The 16,593-nt window shown below is 37.8% G+C and overlaps 2 protein-coding genes across 2 annotated transcripts in view; both read left to right on the top strand.

Moving 5' to 3' along the window:
* CAMK4 (calcium/calmodulin dependent protein kinase IV) overlaps positions 1-16,593 on the top strand; it is a 214,553-nt gene that overhangs the window by 17,438 nt on the left and 180,522 nt on the right. The window lies entirely within an intron of this gene.
* On the top strand, positions 13,178-15,424 carry LOC101273940 (high mobility group protein B1-like). Its single transcript, XM_049707511.1, is given in 1 exon segment — positions 13,178-15,424. A coding segment is annotated over 1 exon segment (588 nt). The 5' UTR covers positions 13,178-13,311; the 3' UTR covers positions 13,900-15,424.

Below are 16,593 nucleotides of genomic sequence, written 5' to 3'. Positions count from 1 at the left end.
ACACTCCTTGTCTACTATATGAACACCTTTTTCTTCTTCGTGTGAGCACAGGAAAGCCTTGCGTGACTCAGAGGAAGGCCATCTTACACTCTGCTTCTGTAGCTCTGGTGTACTGCTAGCAGGATCTCCTGCCTCTGCATCTTGATTGGGGTGCTTCTAAGATAGTTTCATTCCCAGGTGCCTGCACAGGCTCTGTCAGAGGGAAGATTTTTTTACTTCTTTGCTAAGGATATAGGTTATATTTTGATTGAGTTAATATAACTGAAAGTTTTACTAGCCCTGTGGTGGTCCCTGTTCCTTTCTAGGCCAACCATGTCTTTTCTCTTCTTTTTTCTTTTCTTTTCCTCTTTTGAAGCTTCAGAGAGGATGAGGCAGGATTCAGGCAAATATCTGGGAGAGGGGCATAGATAATGGTTCTCTCCTGTTTTCAAAAAGGGACACTGTTGGTGGCATTGTCAAGCCTCAAACTGTAAAAACACTGAAAATATCATGGCTAAATGTGCATATGACTAAAATGTGTGTACATCTACACCATTCTTAAGATTCTTACTTAGATTTTCAGAACTGTAGAGCTGGATAGCACCTTAGAAAATCAAGCCAAGGGAAGGCACATGTCTTTCCCAGATCTCCAAAGCTAGTTAGTAGTAGAAGTGGGCCAGAACCTTGGCCTTCTGTACTTTGACTCTGTGACACACTTCCTTCCCTCACGAGTGCCACTTAAGAAACCAGGGCTTAAATTAAGCCACTCCAAGCTCTTCCTCCTAGAGCTTTCCTGAGTTACTTCAGAATACAACATTCCTTAATCACCAAGAAGCTCTTACAGATTATGATTTTTAAATTGGCACTATTTTCTATTTTGTATGTTGTGCTTCATTTTTTTTCTTTTTTTTTTGTGGAGGATGTAGTCTTAAAAATTTAAATGCAGCAAAACTATTAAACATTGGATATTTTACACTTAATTTCTTTCACATTTTGGACAGTGTTCATTCACCTTGTAAAAAAAAACCTCTGTCCCTAAATGTATTGAAATTACGTTTAAGAGTCTTAGCATGCATGTCAGAGTGCAGTCTGTTCCTGTTGGTCTTTGGGGGCTGAAATTCTCATTCTTATACAACTCATTAAGAAACTAGTCAATATGGGAACATATGTATATGTATAACTGATTCACTTTGTTATAAAGCAGAAACTAACACACCATTGTAAAGCAATTATACTCCAATAAAGATGTTAAAAAAAAAAGAAACTAGTCAAATATGTAAGTGCCCCATCCACTTTAAAACGGCTACCTATGTTAAACTATAATATAAATAAATAGGCTTTCTTTGTTCTTCCTGAGTCCAGGAAAATTGAATGTTTGAGCAGATGAATTAATATATTACTCCAATATTTAGCACTACTTAGGAACTGGAAAAATTACATGGAGGTATTGTTATGGTGCCTGCACATGTCATGAGACGAAGGCTATTTTCTTATAGCTGGGGATGCTACTGATTCCAAAAGTCATTTATAACAGAAATATATTGGATATTTATTCTTAATTTCAATTAATGCTGCCAGCATCTGATTTGCATTAAATAAATATTCTTGTTTTTTCTTCCTAACCCCAGTAGTTTTGCTGACTACAGTGATAGGCTGTCAAGTTAGGTTTGAATTCCTTTAACTAAGAAAAACTATTTTTATTTATTGTTGATAGAAATGACAGAAATTTTCATTATCTACAACAGGGAAAATTGCAACAATGTCTTATTTTGTTCCCATGCCTATATCTAAGCCTGTGCTGAAGAATGCAACACTAATAATATTTAATGCTATATCTCGTCTTCCTTTCTTAGTATGCCTTCCCTGACGTGAGTCAGCACAGCCATTTTTAAATTTCTCTCAAATAACTTCTACTTTGGCCCCTTCAATCTGGTTTTTATCCTCATAATTCCATTAAAAAGTGACAGGTGAGTTCCACTAGACTTCCACCTCCCAAATTGATTCTCTGATCTCACTTTTTAAACCTCTTAACTGCCTGTCAGTGTGCTGATAAATTTTCCCTTACCTTTTTAAAAGTGATAAGATAACCATGCTCTGCATGCCATGGAATGCTGAGCATTCATAGACAAAGTTTACTGATGTAAATAAAACTTACCATAAAACTCTATTGGGTGTTCATAATCATGTGAACAGTGTTATCAGTCCCAGAACAAATGGTACTCACAGGTCCCAGGAGCAAATGGTTCTCACAATGGTTCTCACAACCTGTGTTCAGCCAAAGCACATTTTTAGTTCTATTCTTCAATATCTATTTATAACAAGAATCAATGTTGGCAGTTTTTCCTGCCACCATGTAGAGCAGGGATTCCTAACTTTAATCCGTAGACCTCTATGCCTATGTTTTAGGACTATATGAAACTCCTGAAATTGAAAGCAAAATATTGCGTGTGTAATCATTTTTCTGAGGAAAGTGGCCATAGCTTTCATCAAATTTTCAAAGCTGTTTAAGCAGCCTTGATGTTTGAGGTTTACCCAGACATATATATTCTTACATCTGCTCAGAACATTTGGGTAGCATGAAGCTTGTATTGGCCTAATCATTTAGCAAACTTTTTTCCCTTTTCTGCTGCCCTGCCCAGTCCATTCATCCTTAAACAGAGATTTTTATATTCTTATATACTCAGTTTTTACCTCTTCTGTACTCCCTTTAATTAGTTAGGATACTGTTATATGCAGGCGCAATTCAACAAGCATATATCGAAGTGCCAAAAGAAACCCAACTCAGATTATGTTAAACAACGAAATGGATTAATTGGCTCAAATAAGTAAAGTCCAGAGGTTGTTCAGGTTTTACATGTGGTTTGACTTGGAACACATTTATTTTTCTTCATTTCTTTCAGCATTGCCCTCCTAAGTTTGTTGGCTTGTCTTCATGCCAGCTTTCCTCATGGTAGCAAAATGCAGCAGTTTCAGTCCTGATGTTGGCAACCAACCATCATCATCCAGGACAGTAAGGATCTTCACTTCCTTGTACCACTTAATAAAGCAGAATCAGTCAACGTGGTTGAGGAGCATCAGTGCATTAATTGACTTAAGCCTGTATTACCATCATACTTGAACAAGTCATGGAGACAAAGGGGAAGAGATTACAGTTTTTGATTAGTGTTAGTCAGGGTCTACTTTTAGGACTCTGGCATTTCCAACTTGGAGGTGGAGGTAGGTGATGGTAGGAAAGATGCTGAGAAGCAGCTAACAATATTTATTGTGTCCCTTAAATTAAGTGGGGTTCAGGCATACGGCTCCTGGTATCTGATTGCAGTTATGCTGTAGAAGATACGATTTTACTGAGGCAGAAGATGGGACTTTATTGCGCACCCTAAAGAAAGTTATGTAAAACATTAGTTCCTTGGGATGTTTCATCAGAGTTCTGCCAGAGAAACAGAACCAGTAGTTAATACACACATGCACACAAATGCACATTTATTTAAAGATTATTTATTTTAAGTAATATTTTAAATATTATAAAATATAAATAAATACTCATTTATATATTATTTATTTATTTCAAGGAATTGGCTTATGTGATGTGGAGGCTGGCAAGCCCAAAGTTTGTAGGGCAGGAAGGCAGACTAGAAACTCTTGGGCAGGAGCTGATGCTGTAGTCTTGAGGTGGAATATCTTCTTTCTCAGGGAAACCTCAGTTTTGTTCTCAAGGGCTTTCAACTGGTTGGATGAAGCCCACCCACATTATTGAAGGTAACCTCATATACTTTAATGTCACCTAATTATAGACGTTAATGATATCTACAAAATACCTTCACAGAAACATCAAGACTGGTGTTTAATTGAATAACAGGCTACTATAGCCTAATGAAGTTGACACATAAAACTAACCATCACAGATGTTAATAATTGTAAGGTCAAAGAAGGGTTCTGTGTTTAAACAAATTTGAGAAATGTTATATTAAACGTTGCTCTAGGACTTTTCATTCTTTAATGTGCTCAAGGACATTGTGGTTTTGAACTATTTCTCAAACTTATTTGATCAGGGACATTTTTTTGTTCCCCTGAAGACTCTCACTGTACTAGTGAATACATTTTGGGAAACACTGGATTAAATTATGACTGAGAAAAAGGGTTTTACTGTAACTATGGGCAATTTTATTTGTCTGTATGTTTCTGTTGTTTGTGTTTTTAAATGTATTTGTATGTGCTCCTCTTTCTCTGTTAAATTATAAGTCCCTTTGGGATCACACTTTGTGTTTTCACAAAGTGGAAATTCAATAATGTTGACTGAGAAATATTTTTAGATAAATGAATGGTCATTAAGTCTTGGGTTAATGATCTTTATATTTGCTCAGAGCCATCACTTTCCCTTGGCAGATATTAAATTGCAATAGCTTTAAACTGTTTGCTGACCTTTGGAGATTTTCTCACTGTGGGGAACCATTCAGTACGATGAAGCAGGTTCTATGTCCTGGACACAGTGTCTCATTTTATTACTTTTACTTTTTAATGTGACAGGCTATAACTTTGTTCCACTTAAGAGATTATTTAAATCCATAGAAAACAAGTGAAAGAAAAGAACAGGACAGGTTAAGGCCCTGAAAGTGTTTCTGTTTTTGTTTTGCTTTACTATCCTCTCACAATATCCAGAATGTTGCTTTACTCTCAGTGGTGCTTGGTATATGTTGTGCCTGACTCTTAGAAGAGAAAAATATTTTCTCTTAACTCTGCTTAAATCCATTCTTATTGTGATGACAAATTATTAGATCAAACAGAGCTGAGATTTGCTCTCCTTTAACCTGTCAGGAATATCACATGGTCTAGAGATGTTTTAGAGTCTGGATGTGGCTTAAAGTCCTGGCCAAAGACTATGACCAGTAATCAAATCATGTTGTGGGTAGATCCATTTGCCTGAAAGGCAGTGGAGCATAAAAGGCAGATGTGATTGTCACCTGCATGTCCCTGTGCATGCGAGCTGTATCTTGGATCCCTGCCAAATCCTCTGAGCTGCTTACTGTATGAGGGCCACTCTAATCTGTCTGCATGGATGTTGTGAACAAGTAAACATATTTTTGGAAAACAAATCAAAATTTAAAGTCTGATATTATTAGAAAGGTACTAGTTGAATCTGAAGAAACTATTGTTTTAAAATAGCACGTTTGATTGAATTCAACCAGAATACTTAAAAGCCAGTTTGTGTGTGTAGGTATGAAAAAGTGGCCATATTAATTTCCTGTTCATTTCGTCACTGTCATGAAGGAAAAGAGGCTTTAAAGCTGCCATCAGTCTAGAAGTTGGGGTAAAGCCCAACCTTGTAAAACTTAAAAGGTTTCTTCTTCTGTTGTGGCCTCTCTCATTGCGGAACACAGGCTCCGGACGCGCAGGCTCAGCGGCCATGGCTCACGGGCCCAGCCGCTCCGCGGCATGTGGGATCTTCCCGGACCAGGGCACGAACTCGTGTCCCCTGAATTGGCAGGAGGACTCTCAACCACTGCGCCACCAGGGAAGCCCCCTAAAAGGTTTCTTCTTCTTGAGGACAGAGACAGTCCTGAAATTGCCTGTTCTGTTTGAGACAATAACCTGAAAACTGAAAAAAAGCTGGCTTTAAAACCTTTTTTCCCAGATTATAAAGTGAATAGCCTAAATATTACCATATTTATATATAATATATATAAAGGTATCTATATTTATTACAAATTAATATGTTTAAATGTATTAAATATCTAAATAATTATAGCATAAATTTGTTTTGAGTGTAAAAATTTTGGAAATGATAGATAAACAAAAGGCATACAATAAAAATTAGTTTTAATCCCATTACTCAGAAATGATCACTATTCACGTTATATTCAGTTCTTTTTGTATTTGTATATGTGTATAATTGTTTTCATCTAATTATTTATCTCCCCAAACAGTTACTTTGTTTTAGGGTTAAGGTTAATGTTTTATAAATTTACAAATATATTTATTGTTGATTGATTTTAATATGCTTTTATATAAAATATAAAAACATATTTAATGTGTTCTTTCATTGAGTGGACAAAATCACATACAGCAATAGCAGCTGACCTTTAACAGGTATGTACTATGAGCTGGGCATGTTATCTTTATTGTCCTCAACTCTCACAATAACCTGCCAGGTGGGCATTATTAACCCACGGAAACTGAGGCCTGGGGAAAGCAATAACCTGCCAGGTCACACTGGCAGTAAGCGCCATGGCGCAGGATGGTCTGGTTATCTGTCTGACTCCAAAGCTTATACTTCTTAAAACTATCACATTGCCTCTTCTGAAGTGAATTCCCTGTCGAATTTACTAGGTCCCAGACAAAATATCTAAGATAATAATGAAATGAAATTATGAGCAGATTGGCCAAGCACACCAATTGGATATTCAGAACCTGACACAGGCAATTCAGAGTGCTTTCACATTTCAGAGGTACGGTGTGACTGTACCATCAGGGAACTGTGAAGAGCTCGGGGAGAGAGTCCTTTGGGCTGGTCCTACCTGATTAAAGGCATGATGCACTTCTTTAAAGAAAGAAGATATTCTATACAGGCTTTTCTTAAAAATCAGTTTTGTTTCTGATAATGGCCTCAAAGTAGTATCAGAAGACCAAAATTGGTGACTTTTAGCTGATAACCCATATTATTTTTTGTTATCCGTTATCAGAGCCTATGGGCTCATTACGTGCTGACTTTATTTCTAGAATGATGCACGCATAACTGAAGGCTCAATGCCATTTCCCAGTATACTGCTGCTTCTTCATATAGTGTCTCCATCCCTTCAACATTCACTTCTTTTTCCTCATATCTGCTTCATTCTTCATACTTTCTATGCTTACCTGGATCCCATTTTACCATCTCTCTCTTCATTTTTCTTTCAGTTTTCCATTCCCAATCACCACTACCATTTATCTTCCACGTTGACCTTTGACTCCTGTGCCAGGCAATACTGAGCCCTTTCCTTGAGCTTTCGCATATTTTTCATCCTCTTTGTTTAGCACTTCCCACCCCTCAGTGAAGTGTGACTTTTGTCAGCCCGACAACTGCCTTTGCTTTGTAAATTCTTAGACATTCTTTGCTGTTGCCTACTGAACTTAGATAAAACTTGAGCTTCTAGAGTGGTGGACATTTCTATATCTTTAAGAAGTATAATGTGGGTAGCTGCATTTTATACTTTGCACTTCTCTTAGCTGCACTTTCCTGAGGTTCTATTACCAGAAGAAAGGTTCTTGCGTTGTTAATAATCGCTTATATTTTACTCTTCAGCAATCTTTTGTACACTGCATAAAGGCTTTTGACCAAAAAAGTGACATCCAGTCCATTCTGCACTGGCCAAGCCATTTCATTCCAGAGGAATAGGCGTCTTTTTTGAATTCTTTCTCCAGGGTCATTTAGTCCAGCAAAGGTATTGTCTGCTTGGGTGTCCAAGTTGATCTTGGAAATGTACAAGTGCACTGGTAGTAATTTAAAAACAAAAACAAAAAAAACCTCCAAGACCATAACAGAGAGGAACTACCTAACAAGACACATTCAGTGTGTTTGCCATGCCCACTGCATCACTAGTCTAGAAGGAAGGCAGGGCTGATTAATTACAGCCGTCTCTTCATTTAGCTTCTTTTTAAAATAAATAATACAGCTATGAGGATTCAATCTGAGAGTGCTTTTATTTCTTTCTGTGATTTTTTTGGTGTCTGTGCTTTTCTTTAATTCTCCATTTGCTTTTAATTTTTGTCCTTTCTGCCTAGTCTGTCCTTCCCTTTAAATGCTTCTAAATATCAAATCTAAATAAGTAAGAATGTGATACGTAGCTGTGATGGAAGGGAAAATTCAATATGTGTTCATCAGTGAAGGCTTCCTGGTACAGACGTACATTGAGGCAGCTCATACTTTTCTAGTTCATTTTGTGTGGTGTAAGTATATGACTTTGTGGCAGTGAGTTTGGGGTTCACCAGGTCTTCACTGTTCATGTCTCCTTGCCATTAATGAACTCAGATTTGATGGGAGAGAGCAGGGAATAATTATGAGTCCAAACTCTTGCATATATGTACATTTTCTTTTTCTTTATGCTTGTATTACTTCTTGATTCATGTTAGCATAACAGAAAGCATCTGGGCTAGGGCAGAGAGTTATGGGATGCCAAGGCATAGTCATCATTGTAGAATGCCAGGGAACCATCATATTCATGACAACTCTGGGAATTACTCCCCAAGTCTGTAGTCACACACTTTCCAAGAATGGATCTATTTGGAGGTGTATTTTAAACTTTGTCAACGTCATTCGTATTGGCTTCTTCAGTTGATTCATGTGGGGACTCTGATCGTTGGCTGCTGAAGTACCATCTGTACATAGAGATATAGGGCTCAAGCTGTAAATAGTATGGCATATTGTAAAGCCAGAAAGAGTAAGTGTCTTCTTACATATTTTTGTTTAGTATGGGTAAGTGTGGAAGAACACAAATAAGACTACTTCCTTATTTAGGCCTTCATGATATATTCAAGACCAGCAGTTTCTTATATATTTTCCCTGGAGCTCTCCATTTAACCACTTTAAATTGAAAACAGTTTTGGGGAACTGTGGTTACTAATGGTTACACTAATGGTTAGTGTAACAAAATTCTATGAGCCTTACTTATAGGTCTCAATAAGAATGTATACATAATACTTAGCAATAGGCTAGTACCTAAAAAATAATAATGTTGCAATAGTAAGTTAATTGTGATGTGATGCTTATAAAAAGAACTTGCTAGAAAAACTTTGACTAAATATTTTGTGACTTGCTACAGGTTTGTTTGTTTTTTCTGGAGAAATTCTTTTACCTTTGATTCTACTGATTTTCAAAATAAGGACTGGATAAGGAACTTTCCCCTAACATAATGATAGTTAGTAATGTAGCATTGCATGAACTAGAAAAATAATTCCAGTAGTCTACAAATTTTCACCAGTCTGATAACTACTTAGCAATAGCAAATGATGCTACCTGTATTTGTGAGAGCTCTGCATAGACAATGTATAAAGAGATATAAGGCTGTAAGTTGTATTTGCATTTTATTAGCTTTCTAATTTTTGTTAAGCCTGTTTCCTTGTCTACAGAGACTTATTTCTTTGTCATTTGGCCTTTGCTGATTAAATAACTAGTTTATAGCAACACACATTCACGCTGGTAATGTCTTAGTCTCTGATGTGGAGGTGGACACTCATTTCTGCATGGGTGATACTTCATTGTGCCTCTTCTGCACCACCACTCCTGCCTTTCATCTTCCTCCAAAAGCACCTTTGGGTTCTGGCAGCTGCATATGGAACAGCCTTGGAGCCATGTGCTCATGCACCTTTTTTGAGCAGATATCCCCAACCAACCGCAGGTGCTGCCTGCCCGCTTGCCCTAGAAGCCTGGGAGGAGAGTCACTTTCAATTCCGGACAGGGCCGGGCTGTTCTGCCTCAACAGATGGTCAGCATTTGCTTTTCTCAGTCCTGTCACCTAGAGAACTCCAATAATGTTTTATGTTCCATTGTTTACTATTCATCAAAAAGAAGCAGAAAAGGGGAACGCAATGCCATATCAAAATAGTCAACAACTTCAGTGTTGATGAGAGTGAAACATGATAGTTTAGAAAAAGAAAAAGAACAGAAATGAACATGGCACATTTGCTAAAACGCTTAACTACAATGATCTTGATAGTTAGATTTTAGATCTTGATAGTATTTATTTAATTTTATGGACGATTGAAAAGATTTAGCTATTGGGCTTCCCTGGTGGCGCAGTGGTTGAGAGTCTGCCTGCCGATGCAGGGGACACGGCTTCGTGCCCCGGTCCGGGAAGATCCCACATTCCGCAGGGTGGCTGGGCCCGTGAGCCATGGCTGCTGAGCCTGCGCGTCCGGAGCCTGTGCTTCGCAACGGGAGAGGCCACAGCAGTGAGAGGCCTGCGTACCGCAAAAAAAAAAAAAAAAAAAAAAAAAAGCTTTAGCTATTAAGAAGCTATTGAGATTTTATACATTTTTTTATTTTTAAAAAATAAGTGTGCCAGAAATGGCCACTTTAATTTTCTAATTTTATATTCCTATATGCACACTGATATTTCTTCATCTCAGACAAGGCTTTTGTCATCATCAACTCCATTAAGCTACATAATGACAGGTCAATTCATTATTTGAATAATTTCCAAATAAATTTCAGTTATTTAAATAATGAATTGCTTGTTATGTTATATATAAATATTTTCTTTTCACCTAGAAAGCATTTCAGAAGTCTTATGGTGCTCAGATATAGAACTCTGGTAAAACTGTCAGTTTAAGATCAGAACATTGACTCTGGCTGATGAAAAATAGAAGCCCAGAATAAATGATCTTCCTGTAGATTATTGCTGCATATAGAGATGGAAGGGACTCCAATTTTGTTCTCAAACATAGTCAAAGGTCTGTTTTGGAAGTTGAGGGCAAGTGCTTTAGTTCTGCCTCCTGGGATATAACTAGATATGTTGCTGCATCCTATTAACTCATTTTATGAGTTTGACACAAAAAGAGAAGCTGACGGAAAATGGGGATTAGGGTGGGGAGCATGTGAGACCCAAAAGGAGGTCATTGTGGGCAGACCCTCCAGGAGGCAGATTGCTGCAATGTGACCATTGCAGTGTGGGCTGTAAGATGATCCCAGGTCTGCTCAGAATCCTTTTCTAGATTGTGAGCAGGGTTGACACCCTTGATAAAACACAGGGAATAGACCTGTCAGCCTCATTTAACTCCTTCTCACTCTGTGATGACATGAACTGATATTAACATCAAAATACAAATTTTAAAGTGTGGCAGAGATGATGTTCATGTGAGATATGTAGAATTAACATTTTAAGAGAGAAACTGAGGGACTAAGAGGTCAGTTTCTCTCAGGATTCAGAAATCCCTTCTCATAAATACATCTGCTCATCCCATCTACTCTTTATCACCTATGATCGCCAGCATCTACAGGGCAAGGGATTATCACTGCTAATACCTCAGCATTGCATCAACATTGGCATCTACAATTCTTTGGGTGATGGTGGTAAAAATAAAGCTAATTATGAGTAATGAAGGTACTGGTCTCAATTCCCTGGTTTTCTCTGGGGTTCTGGTTCTTGGGGGCTTATTTCCATACCCTGCGTAATTACTTGTGTTGACCTTGATGGGGCCCACATCAGGTGCTGGGGGGAAACCTGAAGCACCATGTGTCAATAGCACTGCAGTGAGCTCAGTGACTGCAAAAGAATCCAATGAAGTCTCAATGTTCCTAAAGCTGACCTTTGTCCAACCTTTACTTAGAACTTTGAAAAAAAATATAGAGCAGTTTTTTGTATCTTCTAAATTGGGGCTGATTACTGGAATTCCCTGGTGTGACTGAAGTACATTTCTGACTGAATTTATTGATGGTCTAATAGCATAGTTGAATGTTATCTGAGCTGTTCTTGATGGCCAGGGGGCCTGGTTCCTGTGTCTTACAAATAACTTTGGTCTGCCCATCCCATGCCCTCATTACCTGCATTGGATCTACTCACTTGGTGAGCTGTGGGAAGAAAACTTCTTTCCAAGTACTAAGGAATTCTATTTCTCCTTACAAAGAGAAAATATTCGCAGCAGTCTTTATTATAATCTAAATGGGTAATCTTGGACTCATGCCCAGCAAGTTTATTCTTGTGTGGAGTAAGCTGATTTTCTAATTTTCTGCATATCTCTTGGTAGAGTTTACCAAACTGCTTATCTTTGCCAACAACTTCAGCTAGGTCAGAGTTTTGAGTAAATGCAGCAGAGCCTTTAAAAAGCCATTATCTAAAGTTCCCTAAGATCTCTATTGCCCGCTTTTAGAGTAACAATTTGTACAGCACCTTAGCTCAGCCTGTCTTGGGAATGAAAACAAGAGCTGAATTGTGTGTTTGCATCCCCAGAGCCCAAGCTGTATTTGTAAAGTCCCCATTATTTATCTTTGTAGTCTCAGAAGCTTTGCATTTATAGATTCATTGCATCATCATCTTATGATCATTTGGAGTCTCTGATGGTGTTCTAATTAAAAGCTCATTTCCTAGTTACCACAACACTGTTTTACACCACTTAAAATACCAACCTCCTCCAGTGTATTTTTGGATATGTGGGTAATGGATTGGAATCTGCAGTATTGCAGGAACCAAGTAATTTTAAAGCTAATAGTGTAAAGACAAAATGATTCGTTTTAAAGTAAGTTTTCTCATCTTTAGAACAAACACACACACATACCCCATATATAGCCATATATATTTTGATACTGACTAATTATTCTTTTAAAACTGAGTGCAGTCCAGGGAAAAATTGCAGCAACTAATGGATTCTCTTAGTGTAATTTGATTTGAAGTATAGAAAAGAAAGAAAAAGTGATTTTGACCTACATACCCAATAGGATGTTCTTACTGTACTCATGGTATCCATGGGAAGAATACTGAAGGAGAAATGGGCAGGTTTCTGACAATCCATTGGAAGTAACAGGGATCTGTGGTCTCTGGAGGATAGGTAAAGGTATACTGCCCTGAATTCTCTTCACCAGGTCATTACAGTGACCCACATGCATTGCTCCAAGTGATTAGAAGATGTTGTAATTTTTTAAATACCATAGCCATATGTGTAATCTCCTAATTGTTCTGATTTCCATTAAGAAAATGTGATTCACAAAATTTCCACTGTATAAAACTAATTAAAAGTATTTCAGGGCTTCCCTGATGGCGCAGTGGTTGAGAGTCCGCCTGCCGATGCAGGGGACACGGGTTCATGCCCCGGTCCGGGAGGATCCCACATGCCGCAGAGCGGCTGGGCCTGTGAGCCATGGCCGCTGAGCCTGCGCGTCCGGAGCCTGTGCTCCGCAACGGGAGAGGCCACAACAGTGAGAGGCCCGCGTACCACACACACACAAAAAAAGTATTTCAAGAGAGCTTCATGTTATCAAAGTATTTCCTGTGACATTCATGTAAGAGTGAACTCCTTTAGGGTGTGAAAGTGAGTTTTTATAGATCATTAACAAATTGACAGATCTGGAAATAGAAAAATATAAAACTGATGTGTTAGGAAGCAATGCCAATTTAAGATCGATCAAAAGTGACAAAGTACTCCTGAAAACTTTAGATGAATTAAGGAGAAAGTAACTCAATTTATAAGCCATTTTGCAAGAACATATCAATTATATGCCCTTGTACATTGTCTATAAATTCTTTTGGTCTGGCTCCCGCTCTCACAGCCATTGCAGTACATTGAGCTCCATAGAGACAGCGCCGGGGCAAGTGAGAGCCGGACGGGCACTGAGCGACTCTGTGCCTCGCAGAGGAAAAATAATTAAGCATGGGCAAAGGAGATCCTAAGAAGCCGAGAGGCAAAATGTCATCATATGCATTCTTTGTGCAAACTTGCTGGGAGGAGCACAAGAAGAAGCACCCAGATGCTTCCGTCAACTTCTCAGAGTTTTCTAAGAAGTTCTCAGAGAGGTGGAAGACCATGTCTGCTAAAGAGAAAGGAAAGTTTGAAGACATGGCAAAGGCGAACAACGCCCGTTATGAAAGAGAAATGAAAACTTATATCCCTCCTAAAGGGGAAACAAAAAAGAAGTTCAAGAATCCCAATGCACCCAAGAGACCTCCTTCGGCCTTTTTCTTGTTTTGTTCTGAGTATCGTCCAAAAGTCAAAGGAGAACATCCTGGCCTATCCATTGGTGATGTTGCCAAGAAACTGGGAGAGATGTGGAATAACACTGCTGCAGGTGACAAGCAGCCTTAGGAGAAGACGGCTGCTAAGCTGAAGGAAAAGTACGAAAAGGATATTGCTGCATACCGAGCTAAAGGGAAGCCTGATGCAGCAAAAAAGGGAGTCGTCAAGGCTGAAAAAAGCAAGAAAAAGAAGGAAGAGGAGGAAGATGATGATGATGATGAATAAGTTGGTTCCAGCAGTTTTTTTTTTCTTGTCTATAAAGCATTTAACCCCCCTGTACACAACTCACTCCTTTTAAAGAAAAAAATTGAAATGTAAGGCTATGTAAGATTTTGTTTTTAAACTGTGCAGTGTCTTTTTTTGTATAGTTAACACACTACCAAATGTGTCTTTAGATAGCCCTGTCCTGGTGGTATTTTCAGTAGCCACTAACCTTGCCTGGTACAGTATGGGGGTTGTAAATTGGCATGGAAATTTAAAGCAGGTTCTTGTTGGTGCACAGCACAAATTAGTTATATATGGGGATGGTAGTTTTTTCATCTTCAGTTGTCTCTGATGCAGCTTATACGAAATAATTGTTCTGTTAACTGAATACTACTCTGTAATTGCAAAAAAAAAGAAAGAAGTTGCAGCTGTTTTGTTGACATTCTGAATGCTTCTAAGTAAATACAATTTTTTTTATTAGTATTGTTGTCCTTTTCATAGGTCTGAAAATTTTCTTCTTAAGGGGAAGCTAGTCTTTTGCCCATTTTGGATCACACGAATTATTACAGTGTTTATCTTTCGTATAGTTAGCTGATAAAAAGCTTTTGTGTACATACCCTGCATACTCATGATGAGGGTAATAAAAGTTTAATTGAGACAGTTTTCATCCGTAACTGAAACTCAAATCTTTATCGGTTGATATCACATTTCACATAGCCCAGGTTCATTTACAAAGTGAAGAGTAACCAATCTACTCACAGCATGGGATTATTAGAATCAAACATTTTGAAAGTCTGTCCTTGAAGGACTAATAGAAGAGTATGTTCTAATCTTTACATGAGGACTCTACATCCTTTAACTCCCATTACCATGTAATGGCAGTTATATTTGCAGTTCCCACGTTTAAGACTGAGAATGTATCCCCAAAAGCGTGAGCTTGAAATACAAGACTGCCATATTACGTTTTTTTGTTGTTGTTAATATTAGTCCCAAAAAGGCTCTGGAGAAAAAGTGCTGGCTGTAAATGTCTTCTCCTATTTATCTAAATATGGATTGTTTAGGAAACTTGAGATCCTCCATTAAAGGTATTTTTAATTAATTGGGCCAACTTTTAAAATTGTATACCACATTTTAAATCAGGTATATTTTCCTATATTATGGTTTGCCCCTTTATAAATGAAATAGACATGAGGGAAGAAGACAAACTTTGTCTTTCAGTGTGAATTACCTGATTTATTTGAATTTGATTTTTCTTTACAAAACTCAAGCTCATTCATCAGGGTCATATGTTTATCTGCTTAACAGTTTAGGGAACAATTTGGCAATTTTGTGGTTTTTGAGATTATCGTTCTCTTAAAGTGCCAGTGTTTTAAAATAGTGTTCTTGTAATTTTACATGCTTTTGTGATGGAGTGCTGTTTTGTTATATAATTTTGACTTGGATTCTTTCCATTTGCATTTGTTTTATGTAATTTCAGGAGGAATACTGAACATCTGAGTCCTGGATGATACTAATAAACTAATAATTGCAGAGGTTTTAAAAAAAATTCTTTTGATATCATCATAAATAATAGCTGAAAAGATTTTTAAAGGACAAAATAAGTGTATCTCTTTTTCCTTTTATGGCTAACATTCTTGAAGGAGAAGTCAGTCCACTTGTTTTCTCCTCATCTTGGTCTCCCATTCTCTATCTAGATCAATCTTGATTCTGTCCTAAAACTAAAACACTAAGGTCTCCTTTTATTAGCCAAGTTCAACAGGATTTTTGTCTTTATATTCATTGACTTCTTTCTGGCATTTGATGGCTTTGATCATCAAAACTTTTGGAAACATTTTCCTTTGGTTCCACTTGTACCATGTCTTCTGGTAAAATCTCCTTCATACCTCACTGGCCCTTCTCTCCCTTCTTCATTGTTGTTTATTTCTTGGTCTATTCCTGAAGTGTAGGCTTCCCCCAAGCTACACCCTCAACCTTCTTATCTTCCTCTACAGCTCTTGCTCAGTGATCTTGTATGTGCCAACATTTTTGGTTATAACTCAGTATTCTTGTCTTGAATATGTATCTATAGCACCCAACTCTCTTCTGAACTGTAGGCCTGATTTTCCAATCTGAATATTTTATCTCCCTCAAAAGATTCCCATTTCTCTCCCTATATTCCTGCTTTTACACTTCCAAGCTCCCATGTGATTAATCTCAGTCTCTTCCTTGGCTCTGTTCACTCCTTATTATCTCTCAGTTCACTCTCTAACTTCCCAACCCTGAAGATCCTTCAAGTCCAGAAACTTCTCTATATCTCTACTGCCACTGCTTTGTTGAAGCCCTCAATCTTTCACACTTGGACTATTACTTCAGTGGTACTCTAACATGTATCCTGATCCCTAATTTCTTCCCCTTAACATTTACCCTCCTTATAAAATCGGAAATATCTTTCTAATTAAAATCTGATCATCTCAATTATGGTTCTTAAGACATTTTGCAATCTGATCTCTCCCTGCATTTTTGGATATGTAAATTGGCTGCCAGCTTAATTTTTGGCACCTCCATCTTAAATGCATTGTCACTCTTCTCAGAATGCCTTTTGTCAGACCTTGTCATATGATGAACCCCTGTACATTCTCTGTGATACAGTTCCATTGTCATACATGGTGAAGTTTTTACTGATTCTTCTAAAACTCACAACTTTGTCACAAACAATCACAATAATAATTGTCTTCA

Source organism: Orcinus orca, chromosome 3 (genome assembly GCF_937001465.1).
Source record: "Orcinus orca chromosome 3, mOrcOrc1.1, whole genome shotgun sequence".
Taxonomy (NCBI): Eukaryota; Metazoa; Chordata; class Mammalia; order Artiodactyla; family Delphinidae; genus Orcinus; species Orcinus orca.
Note: the sequence above shows the minus strand (reverse complement) of the source record. Positions and strands in the feature narration are given on the sequence as shown.